At 41.4% G+C, this 22,055-nt stretch overlaps 1 protein-coding gene across 3 annotated transcripts in view; it reads left to right on the plus strand.

Annotated features, from left to right (window-relative positions):
- Positions 1 to 17,352: 17,352 nt before the first annotated feature.
- The window catches only part of ACAP2 (ArfGAP with coiled-coil, ankyrin repeat and PH domains 2), a 143,894-nt gene continuing 139,191 nt past the window's right edge, over positions 17,353 to 22,055 (plus strand). For all 3 annotated transcript variants that reach the window (XM_090278657.1, XM_090278664.1, XM_090278673.1), the window contains exon 1: positions 17,353 to 17,628. In XM_090278657.1, coding sequence (XP_090134783.1) covers positions 17,576 to 17,628 — 53 coding nt within the window. In that variant the 5' untranslated portion in view covers positions 17,353 to 17,575. The remainder of the gene's footprint in view (positions 17,629 to 22,055) is intronic.

A 22,055-nucleotide genomic window follows, 5' to 3' on the forward strand; every position in this document is an offset into this window, starting at 1 on the left:
TTGAATCCAAGCAGCTGTCTAGATTTCTTGGTCACCATGCCTCAGTTAACAATCAGTAGAACTGTCAAAAATAGTCTCCCAACCTCATCATGATGCCTGTATATGCTCCAGCCTGCTGGACAGTTACATGACCTCACACATGCTACTCCCCAAGTCTAAAATGAATCCTATGTTTGGTTTACTCCTACACAAGCTTCACACTAGGTCTTCCCTTAGTCCCTTATACTGCCCTAGATGTCCCTTCTGTGTTTGCATAGCATTCTCTTGACCTCCTTCCCCCTCACTCCTCCTCATTCATCCATTCAATTCACTTTATTTACTGAGCACTTACTCTATGCATGGAGACACAGTAGCAAAAGTAACCAAGTCCTTGCCCTATGAGCTAATATTTTCCAAAAAGGGGCAGGGAGATAATAAATGATTAAATAATATGTCAGGTGGTGCTAAGTGTTAATGAGAATAATAAAGTGGACAAGGTGTGCACAGGATGGGGACATGGGCCTATCTTATACTGGGAGGATAGGGAAGGGCTCATTAAGGAGGTGACATCTCAGCAGAGATCAAAGGCAGTGACAGCCAGCATGTGGATTTCTGGAGGAGGAACTGTCCTTAGAAGAGACAACAACCAGTGTAGAGACCCTGAGTGAACAGTGCTTGGAGGCTTCAGGAACAGTAGGGAGGCCAGTGTGGCTAGAGCAGAGTGAGGCAGCAGGGGTCAGAAAAAAAGTGAGGTCACGGAGGTACAGGGGGCCAGAGGTTTGGAGCCCTACCAGTCACTTTGTCTCTTACCCTGTGTCAGGTCAGAACCCGCTAGGGGGTTCTGAGCCAAAGAGTAAAATAGTAGTTTTCTATTCCTGCTGTAACAAATTACCACAATTTAGTATATTAAAACAATAAAAATTTATAATCTTACAGTTTTGGAGGACAGAAGTTAGAAACAGGTTTCACTGGGATAAAGTCAAGTTGTTGGCAGGGCTGCATTTCTTCTGGAGGATCTAAGGGAGAATCTGTTTTGCCTTTTCTAGCTTTTACAGGCCCTTTTTTCCATCTTCAAAACCAACAATGTACATTTCTGTGACCATTCTCCTGTAGTCACATCTCCTGACCACAGCCAGGAAAGGTTATCCATTTCTAAGAATTTGTGTGATTAGGTTGGGTCCACCTGAATGACCCAGAAAAATCCCTGCATCTCAAGGTCTTTGAACACACACACAGTTACCCCTTGGTCATGTAGCACATTTATAGGTCCTCAAGGTTAGGACATAGATGTTTTCAGTGGCGGGTATTATTCTGTCTATAACAAATGACATGGTTTGACTTAAGTTTTACCAGGATCACCCGGGGGTGCTCTGTGGGGAATAAACTGTACAGGACAAGGGTGAAAACAGGCTGTTAGAGTAATCAAGGAGAGATGATCAACACCTGGACCAGGGTACCTTTGGGAGAGCTGGCAAGATGTGGTTGAATTCTGGATGTTTTTGTGAAGGTAGAGCTGACATGATCTGCTGATAGACTGGATGTGGGGTGTGAGAGGAGAAGAATCAAGGGTAACTCCAAGGTTGACATCCTCCTCCCTTAGAGTACTTGATGTATGTTGTGTTTTTTTAACCATCTCCCTATTACACTGAAAGTTCTGAGGGAAAAAGGCTTCAATCTGGCTGTTCACTGTTGTATTCTCACACCAATGAGTGCACAGCACATAACAATACAGTTGGCAGCCGTCCGTCTCGAGAGACGATGGTGTAGCTTCTTAAGAGTCTATCTGCACCGCCGAGAATGGCTGTGCAGTCCGACTCGGGAGTGACATGGTATCTGTCTCCTCCCGTGTTGAATCGACATCTTGTGATGACGCTGAAGCTACAGAGCCTGGGCAGGGTAATATGGAGGGTCTGCTGTTGCCCATGCAGCAGACCCCCCCTCTCTTCGCAGCTGAAGGGTCCAAGGGAAAGACGGAGTCAATACAGCTTGGCTTCAGGTGCGCCGCAGGAGTTGCCGGTGTTGACTACAACGTCAAACCGCCTTAGGGACTCCGGCTCCGGATTTTCTGTCGGGGTTTACTCCCTTAGCCTTTCCCCTGAAGAGGTATGCCGCAAGGCAGCGGAGGTTTTTTGGAGTCAGAGTTTTCCTTCTCTGATGTACCCTGACTGGAAGATCAAACCAGCGACACTTAGCTCGCAGGCCGACGCTCAATCCACTGAGCTAAACCAGCCAGGGCAAACCCTCACTTATTGTAGATATTACATTCCAGACCTCCCCGCAAAGTAGGAACCTTACATTTATTCTGCTGTAGAAGGAAGGGAGATGAGCAGCAGGCTCACAGAAGTACAGACCCAACAATGAGGGACTGAGAATCAAGATGTGGTCTGGGTCCCTTTAGCCTAATTCTACCTTTTCACCTCAAACCCTTGGGTTGTTAGATATTTTTTCAAATGTTATATTCTGAATGTTGAAAACATTATATACTTTTATTTCAACTCTACCTATATTTAGTGAGCACCTACTATATCATTGGACTCTGTGCCAGGCCCCGGAGTTACAAAATGAACATTAGCTAGCAGATTTTTTTTCCTTTTCCTTCCTCATATTCAGTTGGCCATCAGATTCTTTTATTTGTATTTCTTAAATATCTCTTGATTGCAACTGCCTTGGTTGAAAACCTCAAAATTCCTTACCTCACTTAGTCTCAGTTCTGATAGCCCCACTCCTTTGCCCCACTATTTAAGAAATTCAAATTATCCAGAGTATATAAAGAAATTATAAACAATACCAAAACAAAACAAACAATCCAATTAAAAAATGGGCAAAGTCAGAAAAAATAAAATAAATCTTTAAGAACAACAACAAAAAAGGGGAAAGGACTTGAACATTTTCCCAAAAAGGACATACAGATGGCCAATAGACAGACCTATGAAAAGATGCTCAACATCATTAATCATCAGAGAAATGCAAAAACACAATGAGATACCACCTCACACCTGTCAGAATGGCTATCATCAGTAAATCAGTAAACAACAAGTGCTGGAGAGGATGTGGAGAAACGGGAACCCTTTTGCACTGTTGGAGGGAATGCAGACTAGTGCAGCCACTGTGGGAAGCAGTATGGAGGTACCTCAAAAAAATTAAAAATGGAACTGCCTTATGACCCAGCGATTCTACTCTGGGAACCTATCTGAAGAAACCCAAAACATTAATTTGAAAGAACATAAGCATCTTTATGTTCATTGCAGCATTATTTACAATTGACTAGATATGGAAGCAGCCCAAGTGTCCATCAGTAGATGAGTGGATAAAACAACTATGGGACATTTACATAATGGAATACCACTCAGCCTTAAAAAAGAAAAATTTTTTTTACCCTTTCTGACAGCATGGATGGAACTGGAGAACATCATGCTAAGTGAAATAAGCCAGTCAGAGAAAGACAAACCATATGATTTCACTCATGCAAATTCTAATGAACAAACTGAACTAACAAGCACAACAGACTCCTAGAGAGCAGGATGACAGCTAAGTGGGGGGTGGGGTTAGGTTACACGGTGGAGGGATCAAGCAAAAAGGAAAAAGGACTCATGGACATGGACAACATTGTGGTGATTGTGGAGGAGGTATAAGAGGTATAAGTGGTAATGGGAAAAATACAAAAAAATTTTTTTAAATTGTCATTTCCCTAATCAACAGCAAGGCTGAGCTAATTTCATTTGTTCCTTGGCCATTTAGAAATTTATCTTCTAAATTGATTGTACAAATATTTGTCCATATTTCTAATGTATTGTTTAGTTTTCTTACCAATGCATAGGGATTAGTCTGTATATTATAGTTAAATGCTTATCTTGCCTTTTAAATGTGTTTATAGTTTCCTTTACCATTAAGAAGTTTTAAAGTTTAATGTTGTCAACTTTTCAATCTTTTCCTTAAAAAAATAATTCAAATAAGATCACATCAGGGAGATAGAAGATGGTGGCGGAGCAGGTAGTGGTGTTATCTGCTCGCTCCCACCACGGAAGGACTTCGGGTGCAAACACGGAGAGGAGAGAGTGAGTGAGTGCCGATTTCAGACAGTGCGAACAGGGAAGGGAGTGTGGGAGCGGCGTGAAGGAGGGTGGAAAGTTCAGCCACGCACACCAGGCTGAGTTGTTGGGCCTCCAGGACTGGCGTGCCTGACGTACCGCACCCGAGGGGGGCAGCTGCTGACCAGCTCATTAGCCAGGAGCTACTTGGAGGCTTCCCCCTGCCAGGGGTGCACCGACCAGCAAAATCTCACAGGGAGTCACCGAGAGGGTTTGGCTGAAAAGACCAGAGGCGTGGGAGGACAGTGAACAACCCAGACTGGGATAAACTGTATGAACTGAGTCTAGGTGGAGACCCCCTTGGCCGCAACTCGGAACTGAAAGCTCTGTGCTCTAGGCCCACGCAGCACTCGCACCAGGACCCTACTGAACAAAGGGAAGTTTTGTGGCAAGGAGAGGGGCCCACACGGGAAAGCTGGGGTGGAACTGCAGACTTGGCGAGGGGGACCCCTAGGCCGGCAGGTGATGCACACTCCGACGCTTTGAGCGATCGCACCAGGGCCCTACCAAACAAAGGGACAGTGTTGAGGCAAGGAAAGGGACCGATTCGGGAAAGCTGCGGTGGATCTGCAGGCTTTGTGGGGACCCCAGGCCAGCAGGTGGCGCGCCCAGGCGTATAGGCAGGGACACGAGTGGATGCTGTAGCTCGGGAATAGAGACACGACTGAAAGCAGAGCAGAGATTACTGGCATGTGCACGCTGGCCCAACAGCAGGAAAACGTTGCTAGACAAGCCTGAGGGGGGGCTGAGGGAACCGCAGGAGGAGACAACTAAATGCAGCTCACAGCAGAGTGGCGGTAGGCCCATGAGTAAGAGACTAGCAACCCTAGAATCAAGCTGTATCTCCCCACAACGAGCAAACCAAATAGAAAAGATTTGAAAAGCATGGAATTTTGACCAGGGGCAAATCCAGAAAAAAAGGAGACTGCACCTAAAAGTTGAACTAAGTAAAAACCTTTCATTTCTTTTTTTCCCTCTCTTTTCCTTCCCCTTCCTTTCTTTTTTTCATTTTTATCTCTTTCCTCCCTTCCCCCTCCTTTCTCTCTCTCTCTCTCATTTTTTTTCTATTTTTTTATTTTAATTTTTCCCCCTCTCTTTTCCTTCCCCTTTCTTCTTTTTCTTATTCCTTTCTCCTTACTTTCTCTCTCTCTTTATTTTCTCTCTCTTTCCTTTTTTTAAAATAATTTTTTAACTCTTTCTTTAATCTGTTTCCTACCTTCTATCCCTCAGATACTTCTGCTATAACTTTTGTTGGTTTGTCTGTTTCTTTGTCTGTTTTGTTTATCTTCCCTCTCACATTAAACATATAGCATATACCTGCTATATAAACCTAATACTATACACTTCCACTTTCTCACTTCATTCTGCATTCTTCCCCTCCTTTTTAAACATACAGTGTGAATATTACTTGCTGTCTTGCAAAGCCTTGAACCTTTTTGCTAATATTATTATTCTACCATCTTCCCTCTCAAAAATCATCTTTCTTTCATATAAAACAACCACTATCTGTTTCTCCTATAAGAGTCTTAATCTCTCTACACTTATATTAATATGGGTTCGTTTGTTGCTGATAGAGGGATTGTAGTTGGGGAATATTTTGGAGGGTGTGGGTTTCTTGCCTGGGTTGTGCGCTTAAGTTTTAACAATACCTGCACAAAAGAACTCAAGACAAGGTGGGCAGAGTGTCTCTCAATCAACTAGCCAGAGGAAAGGATCCACCAAAGAATAACAGAAATACAACCAGACAGCATAAACAAATAGCATAAAGGGCAGCACAAGAGCATTAGGCTCAGAAGATCAAAGAGACTACACCATTGAATCCCCCAGGTCTCCTATAAAGAATCTCATATCACAAAAGCGGGAAATCAAAGCAGAGAAATCTAATAAACAAAAACAAACAAGAAGAATTCAACATGGGGAGACATAGAAACAACCTCCCAATGAAAGGAAAAGAGGAATCCCCAGAAAGAGAGATAGATGGAATAGACATAAACCAACTATCAGACATAGAATTCAAAAAATGGTTATAAAGAACCTCAATGACCTTGAGAATCTCAAAGAAAACTATGACAAACTTCAGGGAAATTACCAACAACTCCAAGGAAACTACAAAGAATTGCAGGGGAGCTACAAGGAACTTATGGAGAACTACACCAGCATAAAAAAGGACATAGAAACTATTAATAAGAACCAGGAAGAAATGAAAAATACAATTTCTGAATTGAAGAACACAGTAGAATCAATTGAAAGCAGGCTAAATGAAGCAGAAGATTGGATCAATGGGTTAGAGGACGATGTAAAAAAATATTCCAAGACAATACAACCAAATGAAAAAATATTTAAGAAGAATGAAGAGAGTTTAAGAGAACTGCAAGACAACATGAGACTAAACAACATGAGAATCATAGGGATAGAAGAAGGAGAAGAGGAGAAAAAAGGGATAGAAAACCTGATTGAAAAAGTAATGTCAGAAAATTTTCCTAACCTGGTGAGAGAAAAAGTCATGCAAATCCAGGAAGCACGGAGGGTCCCAATGAAGATGAACCCAAAAAGACCCACTCCAAGGCACATCATAATTAAAATGGCAACATTCAAGGACAAAGAGAATCCTAAAAGCAGCAAGAGAAAAACAGCAAATAACATACAACGGAGCTCCGATAAGGCTATCGACTGACTTCTCAACAGAAACACTAGAAGCCAGAGGGAATGGTCAAAAATATTTTAAGCATTGAAAAACAAAGGCCTGCAACCTAGACTACTCTACCCAGCAAGGCTCTCCTTCAAAATGAAAGGTGAAATAAGGAGTTTCTCAGACAAAGGAAGACTAAAAGAATACATTTCCACCAAACCAGCACTGCAAGAGATGCTAAAGGGAATGCTGTAAGAAAAAAAAGAAAACAAGAGAAGAGGAACACAAGTACAAAGGGAAATGAATAATTACCTGTCAATAATAACCTTAAATGTAAAAGGATTAAATGCTCCAATCAAAAGACATAGGGTAGCGGAATGGATACGAAAACATGACCCACATATATGCTGTCTACAAGAAAAACACCTCAGAACAAAATATTTACACAGACTGAAAGTGAAGGGATGGAAAAAAGTATATCAAGCAAATGGACATAAAAAAAAAGCTGGGGTAACGATACTTAGACAAAACAGATTTCACAGCAAAGTTCATAAAAAGAGACAAAGAAGGACACTACATAATACTTAAGGGAAAATCCATCAAGATATAAACCTTATAAACATATATGCACCCAACATAGGAGCACCCAAATAAGTAAGGACAATCTTGAAAGACTTCAGGAAGCATATAGATGACAACACACTCATAGTAGGGGACTTTAACACCCCATTGTCAACAATGGACAGATCTTTGAGGCAAAGAAACACCAAAGATATTGAGGCATTGAACAACACTCTAGATCAAATGGACTTAGTTGATATATATAGAACTTTTCACCCCAAAGAAGCAAAATATACACTCTTTTCAAGTGCACACGGGACATTTTCAAAGATAGAGCACACGGTAGGACACAAAACAAGCCTCAACAAATTCAAGAAAATTGAAATTATATCAAGCATCTTCTCAGATCACAATGCCTTGAAACTAAAAATCAACCTCAAGGAAAAAACTCAAAAACATTCAAACTCAAGGAGAATGAATAACAAGCTATTAAATAATGAATGGGTTAACAATGACATCAAGGAAGAAATCAAGAAGTTTCTGGAAACTAATGATAATGAACACACAACAACCCAAAACCTATGGGATACAGCGAAAGCAGTCCGGAGAGGAAAGTTCATAGCAATACAGGCCTACCTAAAAAGGATAGAAGAATTTCTAACAAAAAATCAAACCCTACAGCTACAAGAACTAGAGGAAGAACAACAAGCAAAGCCCAGATCAAGTAGAAGGAAGGAAATCATCAAGATCAGAGCAGAACTAAATGGCATAGAGACCAAACAAACAATTCAAAAGATCAACTAAAGTAGGAGCTGGTTCTTTGAAAAGATAAACAAAATCGACAAGCCTTTAACCAGGCTCATCAAGAAAAAAAGAGAGAGGACCCAAATAAATAAAATCAGAAACGAAAGAGGAGAAATCACAACTGATACCACAGAAATACAAAGAATTGTAAGAAATTATGATGAACAACTGTATCACAAGAAATGTGACAACCTACATGAAATGGACAAATTTCTGGAAACATATAATCCTCCAAAACTGAATCAAGAAGAAGCAGAAAGCCTGAATGCACGAATAACAACCAGTGAAATTGAAACCCTGATAAAAAACTGTCGGCACACAAAAGCCCTCGACCGGATGGCTTCACAGGTGAATTTTACAAAACATTTAGGAAAGAAATAACTCCTATCCTTCTCAGACTATTCCAAAGAATCCAAGAAGAGGGAAAACTCCCAAACTCATTCTATGAAGCCAGTATTACCCTAATTCCAAAACCAGGTCAAGACACAACAAAGAAAGAAAACTACCGGCCCATATTGCTGATGCACATAGATGCTAAGATCCTCAACAAAATATTGGCAAACTGGATCCTGCAACACATTAAAAAGATCATATACCATGATCAAGTGGGATTCATCCGAGGGGTGCAAGGCTGGTTTAATATTCACAAATCAATAAATGTGATACACAACACAAACAAAATGAAAGAAATAAACCACATTATCATATCAATAGATGCAGAAAAAGCATTTGATAAAGTACAACACCCATTTATGATGTAAACACTCAGCAAAATGGAAATAGTGGAAGCATACCTCAACATAATAAAGGCCATATATGAGAAATCTGAAGCCATCATCATACTCAATGGGCAGAAACTGAAAGCATTCCCCCTGAGGTCAGGAACAAGACAAGGATGTCCACTCTCTCCACTCCTATTCAACATAGTCTTGGAAGTTCTAGCCACAGGAATCAGACAAGAAAGAGAAATAAAAGGCATCCAAATTGGGAAAGAGGAGGTAAAACTGTCATTATTTGCAGATGACATGATAGTGTACCTAGAAAACCCTATAGACTCCACTAAAAAAACTACTCGACCTAATAAGTGAATTTGGCAAAATAGCAGGGTACAAAGTCAATATTCAGAAATCGAAGGCATTTCTGTACACCAACAATAAAACTTCAGAGACAGAAACTAAAAGAAAAATTCCATTTACCAAAGCAACAACAAAAATAAAGTACCTAGGAATAAACTTAACCAAAGAGATAAAAGACCTGAACTCAGAAAACTACATAATACTGAAGAAAAAAATTAAGGAAGATACAAATAAATGAAAGCATATACCATGTTCATGGATGGGAAGAATCAACATCATTAAAATGTCCATACTACCCAAAGCAATTTATAGATTTAATGCAATCCCTATTAAATTACCAATGACATACTTCACAGACCTAGAACAAGTACTTCAAAAATTTATATGGAACCAAAAAAGACCCTGAATAGCCACAGCAATCTTGAGGAAGAAGAACACAGTAGGAGGAACCACAATACCTGATATGAAACTATACTACAAGGCCACGGTAATCAAAACAGTCTGGTCCTGGCATAAGAACAGACACATAGACCAATGGAACAGAATAGAGAGTCAAGAAAAAACCTAGGTTTATATGGTCAACTAATATTTGACAAAGGGGGAAGGAACGTAAAATGGAGTGAAAAGAGCCTCTTCAACAAATGGTGTTGGGAAAACTGGATAGGAACATGCAAAAAAATGAAATTAGACCACCAACTTACACTGTATACCATAACAAACTCAAGATGGATCAAAGACTTAAATGTAAGCCAGGACACCATAAAAGTCCTAGAGGAAAACATACACAGGAAAATTCAGATATCCCACGTAGCAACATTTTCACTGATATATCTCCTAAGGCAAGAGAAATAAAGGAAAGAATAAACAGATGGGACTACATCAAACTAAAGAGTTTCTGCTCTGCTAAAGAAAACATCAGCAAGATAAAAAGGAAACCAACCATATGGGAATATATTATCCCATGATACCTCAGACAAGGGATTGATCTCCAAAATATACAAAGAACTTATATGACTCAACACCACGAAGATAGACAACCCAATTCAAAAATGGGCAAAGGAGCTGAACAAATACTTTTCCAAAGAGGACATAGAAAGGGTCATAGACATATGAAAGAGTGCTCAACATCACTAGCCATCAGAGAGATGCAAATAAAAACCACAATGAGATACCACTTTATACCTGTCAGAATGGCCATCATTAACAAATCAACAAATAACATGTGCTGGCGAGGATGTGGAGAAAAGGGATCCCTGGTGCACTGCTGCTGGTGGGAATGCAGACTGGTGCAGCCACTATGGAAAACAGTTTGGAATTTCATCAAAAAACTAAAAATGGAACTTCCTTTTGAACCAACAATTCCATTGCTAGGACTGTATCCAAAGAATCCTGAAATACCAATCCAAAAGAACCTATGCATCCCTATGTTCATAGCAGCACTGTTTACAATAGCCAAGTGCTGGAAACACCCTAAGTGCCCATCTGTAGATGAGTGGATCAAAATTGTGGTACATTTACACAATGGAGTACTATGAAGCAGAAAGAAAGAAGGAACTTCTACCATTTGCAACAACATGGATGGAACTACAGAGAATTATGCTTAGCGAAATAAGCTAGGCAATGAAAGAAAAATACCTTATGCTATCACCTATTACAGGAGATTAATGAACAACACAAACAAATAAGCAAAATAGAACCAGAGGTATGTAAACAAGGTGTAGACTAACAATGACAGGGGGTGGGGGTGGAGGGAGAGAAGGGGGAAAGAAGGGGAAGGGTCTAGTCAAAGAACATGTATAAATGACCCATGGATATTGACAACTGGATGAGGACTGACTGTGGGAGAAAGGGTGGGCAGGGTGCGGGGAAGGAATAGGAAAAAAAAAGTGGGACAAATGTAATAGAAAAACAAACAAACAAATTTTTAGTGGGGAAAAATATATATAAAAAATGGAAATGCAATTTTAGTGAATATATTAGAAGCACCAGTATTTTCCTTCACACTATATATATTTTTCCCTACCTGATCCCTCCAGAATTTGGCGTCTTGAAGAAGTAATGACATAAGGTTCTTTGCATGAAAATAATAATACCAGTTTTTAATAGAGGTTTTGTTGACCAAGACTTAGACTGGAATGTCATGCCTAAAGGAGACATGCTTGGGCTCTGGTTGTCACCAAAAAGCCCTGAGGAACTAAGGTGGACCTTAGAAGGTAATAAAAGCCCACGAGAAAGAAGGCCTAATACCTAGGTTGGATGTGTGGTCCATGGCTATCTTTCTAGGGAAGGAATGAAGGTTGCTTTCCTGAACGATGGCTAGAAGGGACATTAAGGCACAATGGAAAACCTGAAGGACTTGAAAAAGACAGGTGTTTACAGGCAAGGCTGAATGGCAGTTATGTGGCTCAGCCTCTGTGCTCTGAAGGGCAGACTGAAGGTCACCCTAAATGTTCCTTGTGTAAGTTCCAGCAAAGCAGACTTAAAGATTATACGTGATCATTTACTGCTCTTGTTGTTTATGCAAATGAACAGGATAAATTTAAAATGGACCTAATGCAGTCCCTTTAATGACAAGAAGGGTAATCTTAGGGAGAAAAATTGTGATTCAAAAAAAAAAAAAATCACAATGCTCAATGGTAGACTATAAAGTAGTGCAGCTAACTATCTTTAAAGTTTCTTTTCATTTGTAAGTTAAACCAGGTCTGTGGCATCATCAAAGATGCTTAATTTATAGGCAAGAAGAATGTCAAATGCCTTGCAACTGGATGTCTTTCCAGCAAGACAGTCTTACAGATTTAGAGACCGGTTTGTGGGTTATGTTGCATAAATTAACATGTGTTTTCTGTTTTCAAAAGGCATAAGCCTAGGATGTCATTACCTGAGTGATTTTCTGTATGTATAGGCCTCGCTTAATCCTGTCTGCATCGCTGCCTCCTGAGACTCAATGGTTTGGCTGAACTAAGTGGCTGAGTCGGTGAAGAATGGGGTGGTCTGTGGGCTTCACCTTTAACGGGTTTCTCTTTTCTATCCTAATGGCTTAGACAGAAAGGACCCAGAGGTCTGAGAGGGGGGAAACCTAAAATATTTCCCTCAGCCCAAGCTAAGTATAATGGGCAAAAGGGTTCTGGACAGATATGACGTGCCTGGCACACCTTCCTCCAAAGAAGCCCTTTTTTTTTTCCCTAATGGTGGACATTGAAAAATTAATACTTGCCTTTTGTCATCTAGGGGTTATAGATTGAATGATGTCTTTTAAACCTGTTGCCAAATCTGTTGCCCCTAGAATACAACGACGATGCCAGCCTGTTAAACCAAGCACGCTGTTACCCAGGGACAGCCAACCGAACTGGAGTCTGCAGGATCCTTCCCCGTGTGGGAAGGCCACCATCCCCTCCACATCCCCACTCTTATTAGGGAATTCTGGACCCAAGGATAGGTAGGACGACGACCATGTCCAGCTTGAAGCAGCTAGAACACGAGATCATCGCCCATTGTTCTCTATAAGATTATAAAGGGTCTTAAGTCTGAAAGGGGGGAATGTTATTTTTTTTATTGTTATAAAAAATTAATCAATTTAAAAAATAATAATAATGTAGGAAACGGAGAAACCGCAGATCTTGTATGCATGATGCATGGGCATGGACTGGGCGGGGTGAGGGGGATTGCTGGGGCGGGTGTGCTGGACAGAGGGGAGCAAAGGGGAAAAAGCATGGAACTATTATGACAATATAATCAATAAAATATACCAAAAAAAAAAAAATCACATCACTTCCAGGCTTAAATTCTTCTAATGGCTTCCCATTGCCTTAAGATACAAATTCCTAGACTTCTGGCCAAGATGGAGGCATAGACAGACACGCTGTGTCTCCCTCCACAACTTAGAAGAAATACAGCAACCTCGAAACTAGAAACAATTAGAAGTTCCAGAAAATCAAAGTACATGGAAGTCCAGCAAACAAAGCTATAAAGAAAAAATACTCATCCAGACAGGTAGGAGGGACGGACCCAGGGCGGAGAGGATGCAGTGTGGTGGCAGCAGCAGTGGTGGGCCAGTGGAAAGTGCAGCCACATGTTTTAAAAAGTCAAGAGGGACACCTGGGGAGTGTTCCCAGCTCCTCACCGGAACTCGAAGCTCATGGTCCAGCACCAGGGAAAATCAAGCCTCATTGCTTCTGACTGTGCAGACCAGTGGGGGTTGGGGTGGAGGCAGAAACTGCCGGTCTCAGCGGAGTCCACTTGTTTAAAGGGCCTAGAATGTCCGCCTACCCACCCACTCTGGGAACGACAGCCAGGGCAGCAGCTAGAGGGGCACCAGTCTGGTGCGGAAGTGGAAGAGGTGCCTGGAAAAGGGGCGAGTGCTGGGCTGGCAGTATTGTTCCCTCTCAGACCCCTCCCCCACATACAGCACCACAACGTGGTGAAATAGGTCGCTTTGTACTGATGAATCCGTAAGGCTCCATCCCTTACAATGTAACAGGAGCGACAGCTCTACCTGGGACGCGGAGGTGAACAAACACAGGAGCCTGTCAGAATGAGGAGACAGATACTTAAAAAAGAATGAGGAGACAGTGAAGTATGGCCCAAAAGGGGGAATGAACCAAGGTTCCAGTGGGAGAACTAAGCGACAAGGAGATAGCCAACCTAACAGATGAGGAAATAGACAACCTAACAGATATAGAATTCAAAACACTGGTGATAAAGATGCTCACAGGCTTGGCAGATATGCTTGAGTACGGCAAACACATAAGAGAAGAAGTGAAGGCTATGCAAAGTGAAAGGAAGGAAAATCCACACAAAACCGATGGTGAATGGAAGGAAACCGGGGTTCAAATCAATAATTTGGAACATGAGGAAGAAAAAAACTGTCAAATAGTGCAGAATGAGGAAGCAAGAATTGAAAAAAATGAGGAAAACTTCCCAAATTTTGCGAAGGAGATGGACATACAGGTGCAGGAAGCACAGAAGGTCGCGGGCGAGCTGGACCCAGAGGGGACCACACCAGGATGCATCATGACTGAGATACCAAAGAGAGAGGTGGAGAGTTGCCTACAGTGGGGTGCCTATAGGAGTATCAGCTGATTACTCAGAGGACACTTTGCAGGCAGGAAGGGACTAGCAAGCAGTATTCAATGTGATGAAAGGCAACCTGCAACCAGGATTACTCTATCCAGCAAAGCTATCATTTAGAATGGAAGGGCAGATGAAGTGCTTCCCAGACGAGGTGAAGCTAAAGGAGTTCATCATCACCAAGCCATTATATGAAATGTCAAAGGGACTTACTGAAGAAAAAGAAGATCAAAACTATGAACACTAAAATGACAACAAACTCACAACTATCAATAATGAATCTAAAAAATAAAAAGAAAATTCAACTAAGCAAACCAGAATACGAACAGAATCATACATATGGGGATCATTTGAGGGTTATCAGCTGGGAGGGGGGAGGGGGAGAAATGGGGAAATGGTGCAGGGACTAAGAAGCATAATCGGTTGGTACAAAATAGACAGGGGGATGTTAAGAATAATATAGGAAAGGGTGAAGCCAAAGAACTTATATGCACGACCCATGGACATGAACTAAGGGGGGTGGGATTGCTGGGGGAAAGGGGGGTACTGGGCAGAGGGGAGCAAAGGGGAAAAAAACTGAAACTACTGTAACAACATAATCAATAAAATATATATTTTTAAAAAAGATACAAATTCCTTAGCATGGCAGGCAAGGCCCTTCGTATCTGGTTACTGTTTACCTCTTTAGTCACATAGTTCTTTGTGATTAAAGGTCCTTGGAAAGACCTTTCTCATCTATTGGATCTTACTTTTTCAGGATTCTTCATATTCACAGAGATATGCGAACATTATTTCCTCCCCCAGGTGAAATGACTGTCAGTGTATGAGTAGCTCCCTGTGCATACTCCTGGCCCAGAATTTATCATGTGCTTCCCCCTCTGGTTTGAAAGCAGTTTATTTCACCTATAAACCTCAGAGCCTCCCATAGGGTCTGGCCAGAGCACATGATCAGTGAATATTACTGAGTGAAAGAACAAGTGAATGTTGAAATCAACTTAATTAATGGTAGGAGTTGGGGTGGAGGACTATGAGTCAGAGGCCAAAGTCCTGGGTGAATGTGAGAGTTAAGTAACTGTGTTTTATGGGGTCCAGCCATCAACATCCTCTTTTACAGAAACTGCCTTTTCTACCAGTCAGCTGTCCTGCAGCCCCCCTTCCTAGCCCCATTCCTGTACAAATGATTGAGTGATCCCACCTCACAGTCAGGCTTTCCAGGGACCTGTGTGACTTGTCATGAAAAGATGAGCTGGGTTGATCAGATTTTCTCCCAGGATCTGGGATTGAAAACAGATTAAAGTGATAAACTCCAGAAGCACGGGTTAAAAGTATACATCAGGAATTGTCAATAAATATATAGCAGAAGTTGCAGAGAGGCCATGAAACTTATTTTTATGACCAGAGACACTTTGGGATTTCCACTCTATCCACTTTTAACAGTTCTTTTTTTCTTATAGCTTTTTAGTGAGTGAGTAAGAGAGAAAGATCAATTTGTTGTTTCAGTTCTTTATGCATTCATTGGTTGCTTCTTGTACGTACCCTGACGGGAAATGGAACCCTCAACCTCGGCATATCAGGCTGACACTTAACCAGCTGAGCTCAGGGTTCTTAATATTTCTTAATTTAGGATATATCTTACCATTGACACCCTGTAATGCTTGCGCTACCATGGGACAGAGAAGAAAAATGTGAAATTGCTATCATTAAATGGGTATATATAAATTTAGAAAACAGAAAAATGTTAATTTGATATTTAGCTTAGTTATTTGTATTGATGCTGTAATGCAGTTTAATTTGAATCCCAAAGTGTCACTTTAGGCATCTTCCAAAAGGTTACACTGTGTTAAAAGAGTAAATTATTGTATATACAGATTCGTTGTTATGCATCACGAATTCAATTAAATGTAGAAATGGCCAACTCAATTTCTAAATTTGACATATGTTATAAATCTAGAAGTTGGTCTGATTAACTGAAGTGTTTCAGAACACTTAACATTTGAGTGTCGATCGTTTCTAGTTTTAAAGAGAAGCTGTGTAGATTCCAGGAATATGCAATTCTATTTAAAAAAGAGAAACCAAGTTAACATTTACTGACTGATTAGTATGTGGCACTGTGTTAAGAACCTTTAGAGGTCTTACCTATTTCAGCCTCAGGACAATTCTATTAGATTAGAGGTGTTATATTCATTTTGGAGTGAGAAAGGTATAATCCAGGGAGTTTGCCTTCCCGCTGTCACTCAAAGCCACTATGCTGTTAGAACACCCTACATGTGCATTTTTATGGATGCATTTATACTTTAGTTTGGGTTTAAAAAGTATACATTTAAATATAATGTATCCATGGTGCAGGTGCTGCAAGTTGAAGTGAGCCTGATTTTCAGGACCGTATAATCTTAGAACTGGCGAAGGCTACCTACAGAAAGGTGTAAGGAGGAATGTCTTCTGTGGTTTTGAGAACGGTTCCTCCGCACAAAACGCCCTACCTCTCATACCTGTCTGAATCCTTCTGATCTTTCGATGCCCACCCTAAATGCGAGCTCCTTCGGGAAGCAGTCTCTGGTTATATAAAAAGATTACATGGGAGAGATTTCTAAATTAAGCGATGAAGCCAGTAACTGAAAGACGGATTTTAAAATTAACTTTTACCCTCGCTTCTTTACTGGTTTCAGTTTCTTTAAACCGAAAGGGAGCGGTGGGTTAGCCTATCTTTCTCTTCCTTTTATAATTTCTCCTAAGTACTTCAGATTTCTGCCAAAGCAGCCTTAAAAAGCAACTCTTCTTGCTAAGACCTGCCGAAGGCGGCTCCTCGACGTTGGCAGCTCAACAGGGCGAGGCTGGAGAAGCAGAAGAGGCCGCGGCTCGGAGGAAGCCCACTGCGCAGACACGTGACTTCCTTCCCAAGGAGCCGCAGCAGCCGGCCTCCCAGCAACCGGTGCGTCCCGCCTGGCGATGCCTGCGCATTCCCGGTTGGCCCTCGGGAACGCATGGGGCAAGAAGGCATCCACGGTTGCTCTGCTCATTGGCTCAGGTCATTGTCGCTCAGTTACGTTGCCAGAGCGCTGCAGGCGGTGCTGCCGGGAGCCCCGCCCATTGGCTGCTGGGTTTGTGGCTGGCTGGCTGAAGCTGTCACTCCCCGGCCGTTTCCCTGAGGCCGGCGCTCTGCTGTGGGGTGGGAGGAAGAGGGGCCTGACTAGCCATCGCTGCTGCCGCTGCCTTCGTGGCTGCTATGACCCTCGGACAAGGCTCCCTGCTCAGCTCTGGGCAACACTAGTCGCGGCCGTGCGCCCGCCGTAGCCGTCTGGGTACCCAGCCTGGCCGCTCCCGCAGCTCCTTAAGCCCCTTCAGTGCCGCCGGCTAGGCGAGACAGAGGCAGGATGAAGATGACGGTGGATTTCGAAGAGTGTCTGAAGGACTCGCCTCGCTTCAGGTAACTGGTGCGGCCGCCCGGCGCCCGGTCGGCGTCACTCGGAAGCTGCCTCTCCCGGTGGTGGGAGGCGTGAAAGCCGGAGGGCGGAACGCGCGGAGGGCCCGGCAGCCCACTCCTTCGGACGGGGCGAGCGGCATTTTTCTCCGCTCCCGACCTGGAGGTGGCACAGCAGCGCCGACCGACTCTTCCTGAGCTGCTGGCGGGGAGCGGGACGTTGACTCCTCATCCCCCTCCCTAACTCTCCGACCCGGGCGAAGCCACCCAGAGGCCGGGCCCACCCGCTGTGCTCCCCGGACTGGGGCTGGGGTGCAGCCGTGTCTCCGAAGACTTGTGCCCTTTTCTGACCTGCGCTCTCGTCCCCTGCCTCTTGCAGCTCTTCCTTTCCCCTTTCTTCCGCGCCTCCGTTTCCACCCCCCACTCCCTCTTTAAGGGAGCTTGCAGGGCACTCTTGCGTTCATTTAGTTCCTCTTTGCGCTTTTCCGCTCCCCTTACCCCGTGGAGGAAGTAGTGGGGGGCCGTGAAATGGGACGTCGACTTAAGTTGCTTGCGTTTCCCCTGCCAGAGGGGCTCTCAGGAAGGTGCTGGCGGGTGATTTGCACCGGCGTGGGGGATGGAAGCACTTTGACCAACTACTGTACACATTCTGTCGACTCTGGTCCGAGCCTATCTGCTTTGCTTTCCGCTTAAGCTTTTTGAAGGTGGGCATCGCTATCGAGAGGTATTGGGCTGAGGGGTGAGGAGCAGGAGAAATAGTGCATTTCTGTTTTGAGAACGGAAGTAGGAGGACTCAAAGGTTGCATTTACGTTCCTCTTCCAGCAGCGTCAGCCCGGGTTAGCCCCGGATCACAGCTGGATGCTCCCAGCCGATCTGTCACAGAAACCGACGTGCTGGCACTGCTGTTCTCATGGGCAGCTCTCCCTCCCGTGTGAGAGGCGGCAGTCCTGAGGGTGTCCAGAGTACATGCTCTTTCTTTACGGGCATCATAGGAAATTCTTGCATTGTTTTGGAAAATCGAGTTTTGCTACGTTGTATTTTATAATGTATTTAAAGGAATAAGACTGGCTTGAGTCCTTAAAAAAAAAAAAAAAAAGGCTTTAAAGCTTCAATTAGACAGTGGCATTTCTTGAAAGCTTCCCCAGAAAACTGAGGGTGGGTGGTGGTGTGTGTGTGTGTGATCTCTAGGCCAAGCCTGCATTGTAAACTCTTGCATCTTTTGCTTGGGGACTAACTGTTCTCATCCTTATCGCTGTTAATTAGATTTCCCATTCCTTTTTCAGTGAAAAGCAAACTTGTAAAATCAAGGAACTCCTATTTCTAAGAGAAAATTCAAGAACACTTTCTAGTTTTGACCTTTTATTTTTGATTTGTTCGTAATTTTATTTGGAGCTTAGGGATGTTGCTTGTAAAAAGCTGCACCTGGTTTGATTGCTGTTATTGGTATTAGTTTTTGAAACTTTCATGTTCTATGTGAATTGAAGGTCTCAGAGGACACAGAGATTAGATTCCAGGACCGTGTGGCAAATGAATTAATTTTTAAAGTTTGCCTTATAAAATTCTGCTTTTGTGAAATTTTTATTAATGAGTCAGTTACTCATTTTTTTTAAACTGCGATAATCACAGTATTTTCCTCCTAGAGAATATGGCTTTTGTTCAGTTTCTTCCACATTTTAAATTTGATTAAAATAAGTTGAGAGAAGTGACTTGGAAAGCTGTAGCCACTGGTGATCAAAACCATATAATGTCTTTGTTTTTGAAGTAAAGGAATTATTGAATATAAAATAAGAGAAAAGATACTGATTAAGTTGTATGAATATTATAGTGAAGTTTTATTAAATTTGGATATAATATCCTGTTTTAATTAAGATATTAGAGATTTTTAAGGGTTGTTTCCAGTATACCAATTACTGTTGGCTGCGATTTGGGAAGAAAAACCAAGATTCAAAGAATTCCAGTATCATATATATTTTTGGAACTACATCAGAGGGAAGAATACCAAAAAATAAAAGGTCTCATAGCTTACATTCCTAGTTTTTAAAAGACTATTTCAGAAGTCATTTTATACGTACATTTTATGTATAAGAGAAATTTAACTTTTAAGAGTGATATAGTAAAACTTTCATATCAAAACAGAAGATTTCTGAGGGCTGGGCTTGTTTTCTGATAACAAGGCAGCTACCCTATTTATTCATTGTAGTTTCCTGATCTATTATGTTGCTTTTAAGTTAATACCTATTTTTATTTTAATTCATAAATGAATCTTGTTGCATTTAAGTTTGTCATGTGGATATAACTGCCTTGGGTGCTGTTATATCCACAAAAGGCAAACCTTGCTGAAGAAAAATTTGAAATTTTTCCTGTTAAATTGATAAGAAAAGCCTGAGGAGGACTGGTTAATATAAGGGGAGAAGGATCTTGTAGCATTATCTTAGTCGTTTGAATGAAGTCAGTGGTTACTTTTACATGCCAATGAACTTTTTTTTCCCCTTTTGATGGGAAGGCATATTTCAATATGTAATTTTGGGTTGCCTTTTTAGTTTTTTTAGAAACCCTTCTAAAGGTTGAAATCTTGTTCATCTAAAAATCTACAAGAACGTAAATGTCTAAGTGTACTTTTTTAAGGTGGGAGTTTTCCATTTTGACAAACATTTGTTGAAGTTTGAATTTGGGCTATAATTGACTGTGGAGCTGCTTTTTAAATTTTTGCCCCGCCTGGTGTGGCTCAGTGGATTGGGCACCAGACTGCAAACCAAAGGGTCACTGGTTCGATTCCCAGTGTGCCTGGGTTGTGGACCAGGTCCCCAGTTGGGGGCGCAAAAGAGGCAAACACACATTGATGTTTCTCTCCTTCTCTTCCCCCCTCCCTTCCCCTCTCTAAAAATAAATAAAATCTTTAAAATTTTGTAAAATTTTAGTACAAATTATGCTTTTCCTATATGTAATCATAGTTCATTAGTAAGTGAATATTTTGCTTGAAACAAAGTTGGATTAATCAGTTTTTAGTGAAAGATTTTTGGTCTGAACAATACTCAAAAATAAAAATATTAACATTAGCAGGCCTTCAAACACCTCAGTCTTTATCTGACACATTTATTTAGTTTTTATTCTTAACAATGCTTATTGTACACCATTCTGAAGAGTTTTTGTTTGTAGATTTTATTTCAGTTATGATCCTTGTTCAATAACTTAGGATAAAAATCTTAAAATGTTTTGGTGCAAAAGTTCTTAATGGGTGAAAGTATTGTAATAAAATGTAAACAATATTTTTACTTCTGTTTTGCTGTTAAGCTGGTGCCAATCCTGGTTGCTCTGCCACTTTAGCTTTCACCTTTGGAACAGATACACTCTTAGCAACTGACATTTTATATGTGAAAATACATATAGTGGGTAAAGGATGAAGAAAAATATGTTTTCATCTCAGAGATGGTAGAATTGAATTATGAAGTATTGGCTTGGCCAAAAAGTTTGTTTCGTTTTTACATATGATGGCTCTAGTAGTGCTTAGTTGTCTTTAACTTCATTTGAAACAGTTGTTAGATTGAATTATATTGTGACAGCTGTCATATGTGTGCATTTATTTATTTATTTATTAAAGATTTTATTTTTAGAGAAAAGGGGAAGGAAGGGAGAAAGAGAGGGAGAGAAACATCAATGTGTGGTTGCCTCTCGCATACCTGCAACTGGGGACCTGGTGTGCAACCCACGCATGTGCCCTGACGGGGAATTGAACCAGTGACCCTTTGGTTCCCAGGACGGTGCTCAATCCACTGAGCCACACCAGCCAGGGCTTAATAAGTGTGTGTTTAAATTTAAACAAAATTTATCAAAATTGGTGACTTTTTATACAGCTATTTTAATATTGAAAATGGGAGAAAATACACAACATTTTTGCTGTACATATTATGCTCTATTATTTTAAGAAAGGTAAAAACACAACTGAAACACAAATAAATATTTGTGCAGTGTATGGAGAAGGTGCTGTGACTAATCGAATGTGTCAAAAGTGGTTTGTGAAGTTTCTTGGTACTGTTGACATTTTGGCCCAATAATTCTTTGCTATGGGGCTGTCTTATACATTGGAAGATGTTTAACAGCACCTCTGGCCTATACCCCTTAGAAACCAATAGCAGGAGATAGCCACATACTCATAATATCCAAATAAACTATTGGTGAAAATGAAAAATGTGTCTTTTATTTTATGAAAACAACATGATGGACTTTGTGATCAACTCAATAGTTGATCACAAATAGTTATGAACCAAAATACAGGAATCCTGCTATATTATTCCTCACTGTAGCTTCTATTTCTTCATTTAATGTAATATCAACTTAAGTTGAAATAAGGAAAAGCAAACTTTTATTATGTGCCGACCTATACTAGATTATTTAAAAAATTACTTTGTTCATTTATTTTATTTTTAGAGAGAGG

Source organism: Furipterus horrens, unplaced genomic scaffold (assembly GCF_987537825.1).
Source record: "Furipterus horrens unplaced genomic scaffold, mFurHor1.1.pri manual_scaffold_1, whole genome shotgun sequence".
Lineage (NCBI taxonomy): Eukaryota > Metazoa > Chordata > Mammalia > Chiroptera > Furipteridae > Furipterus > Furipterus horrens.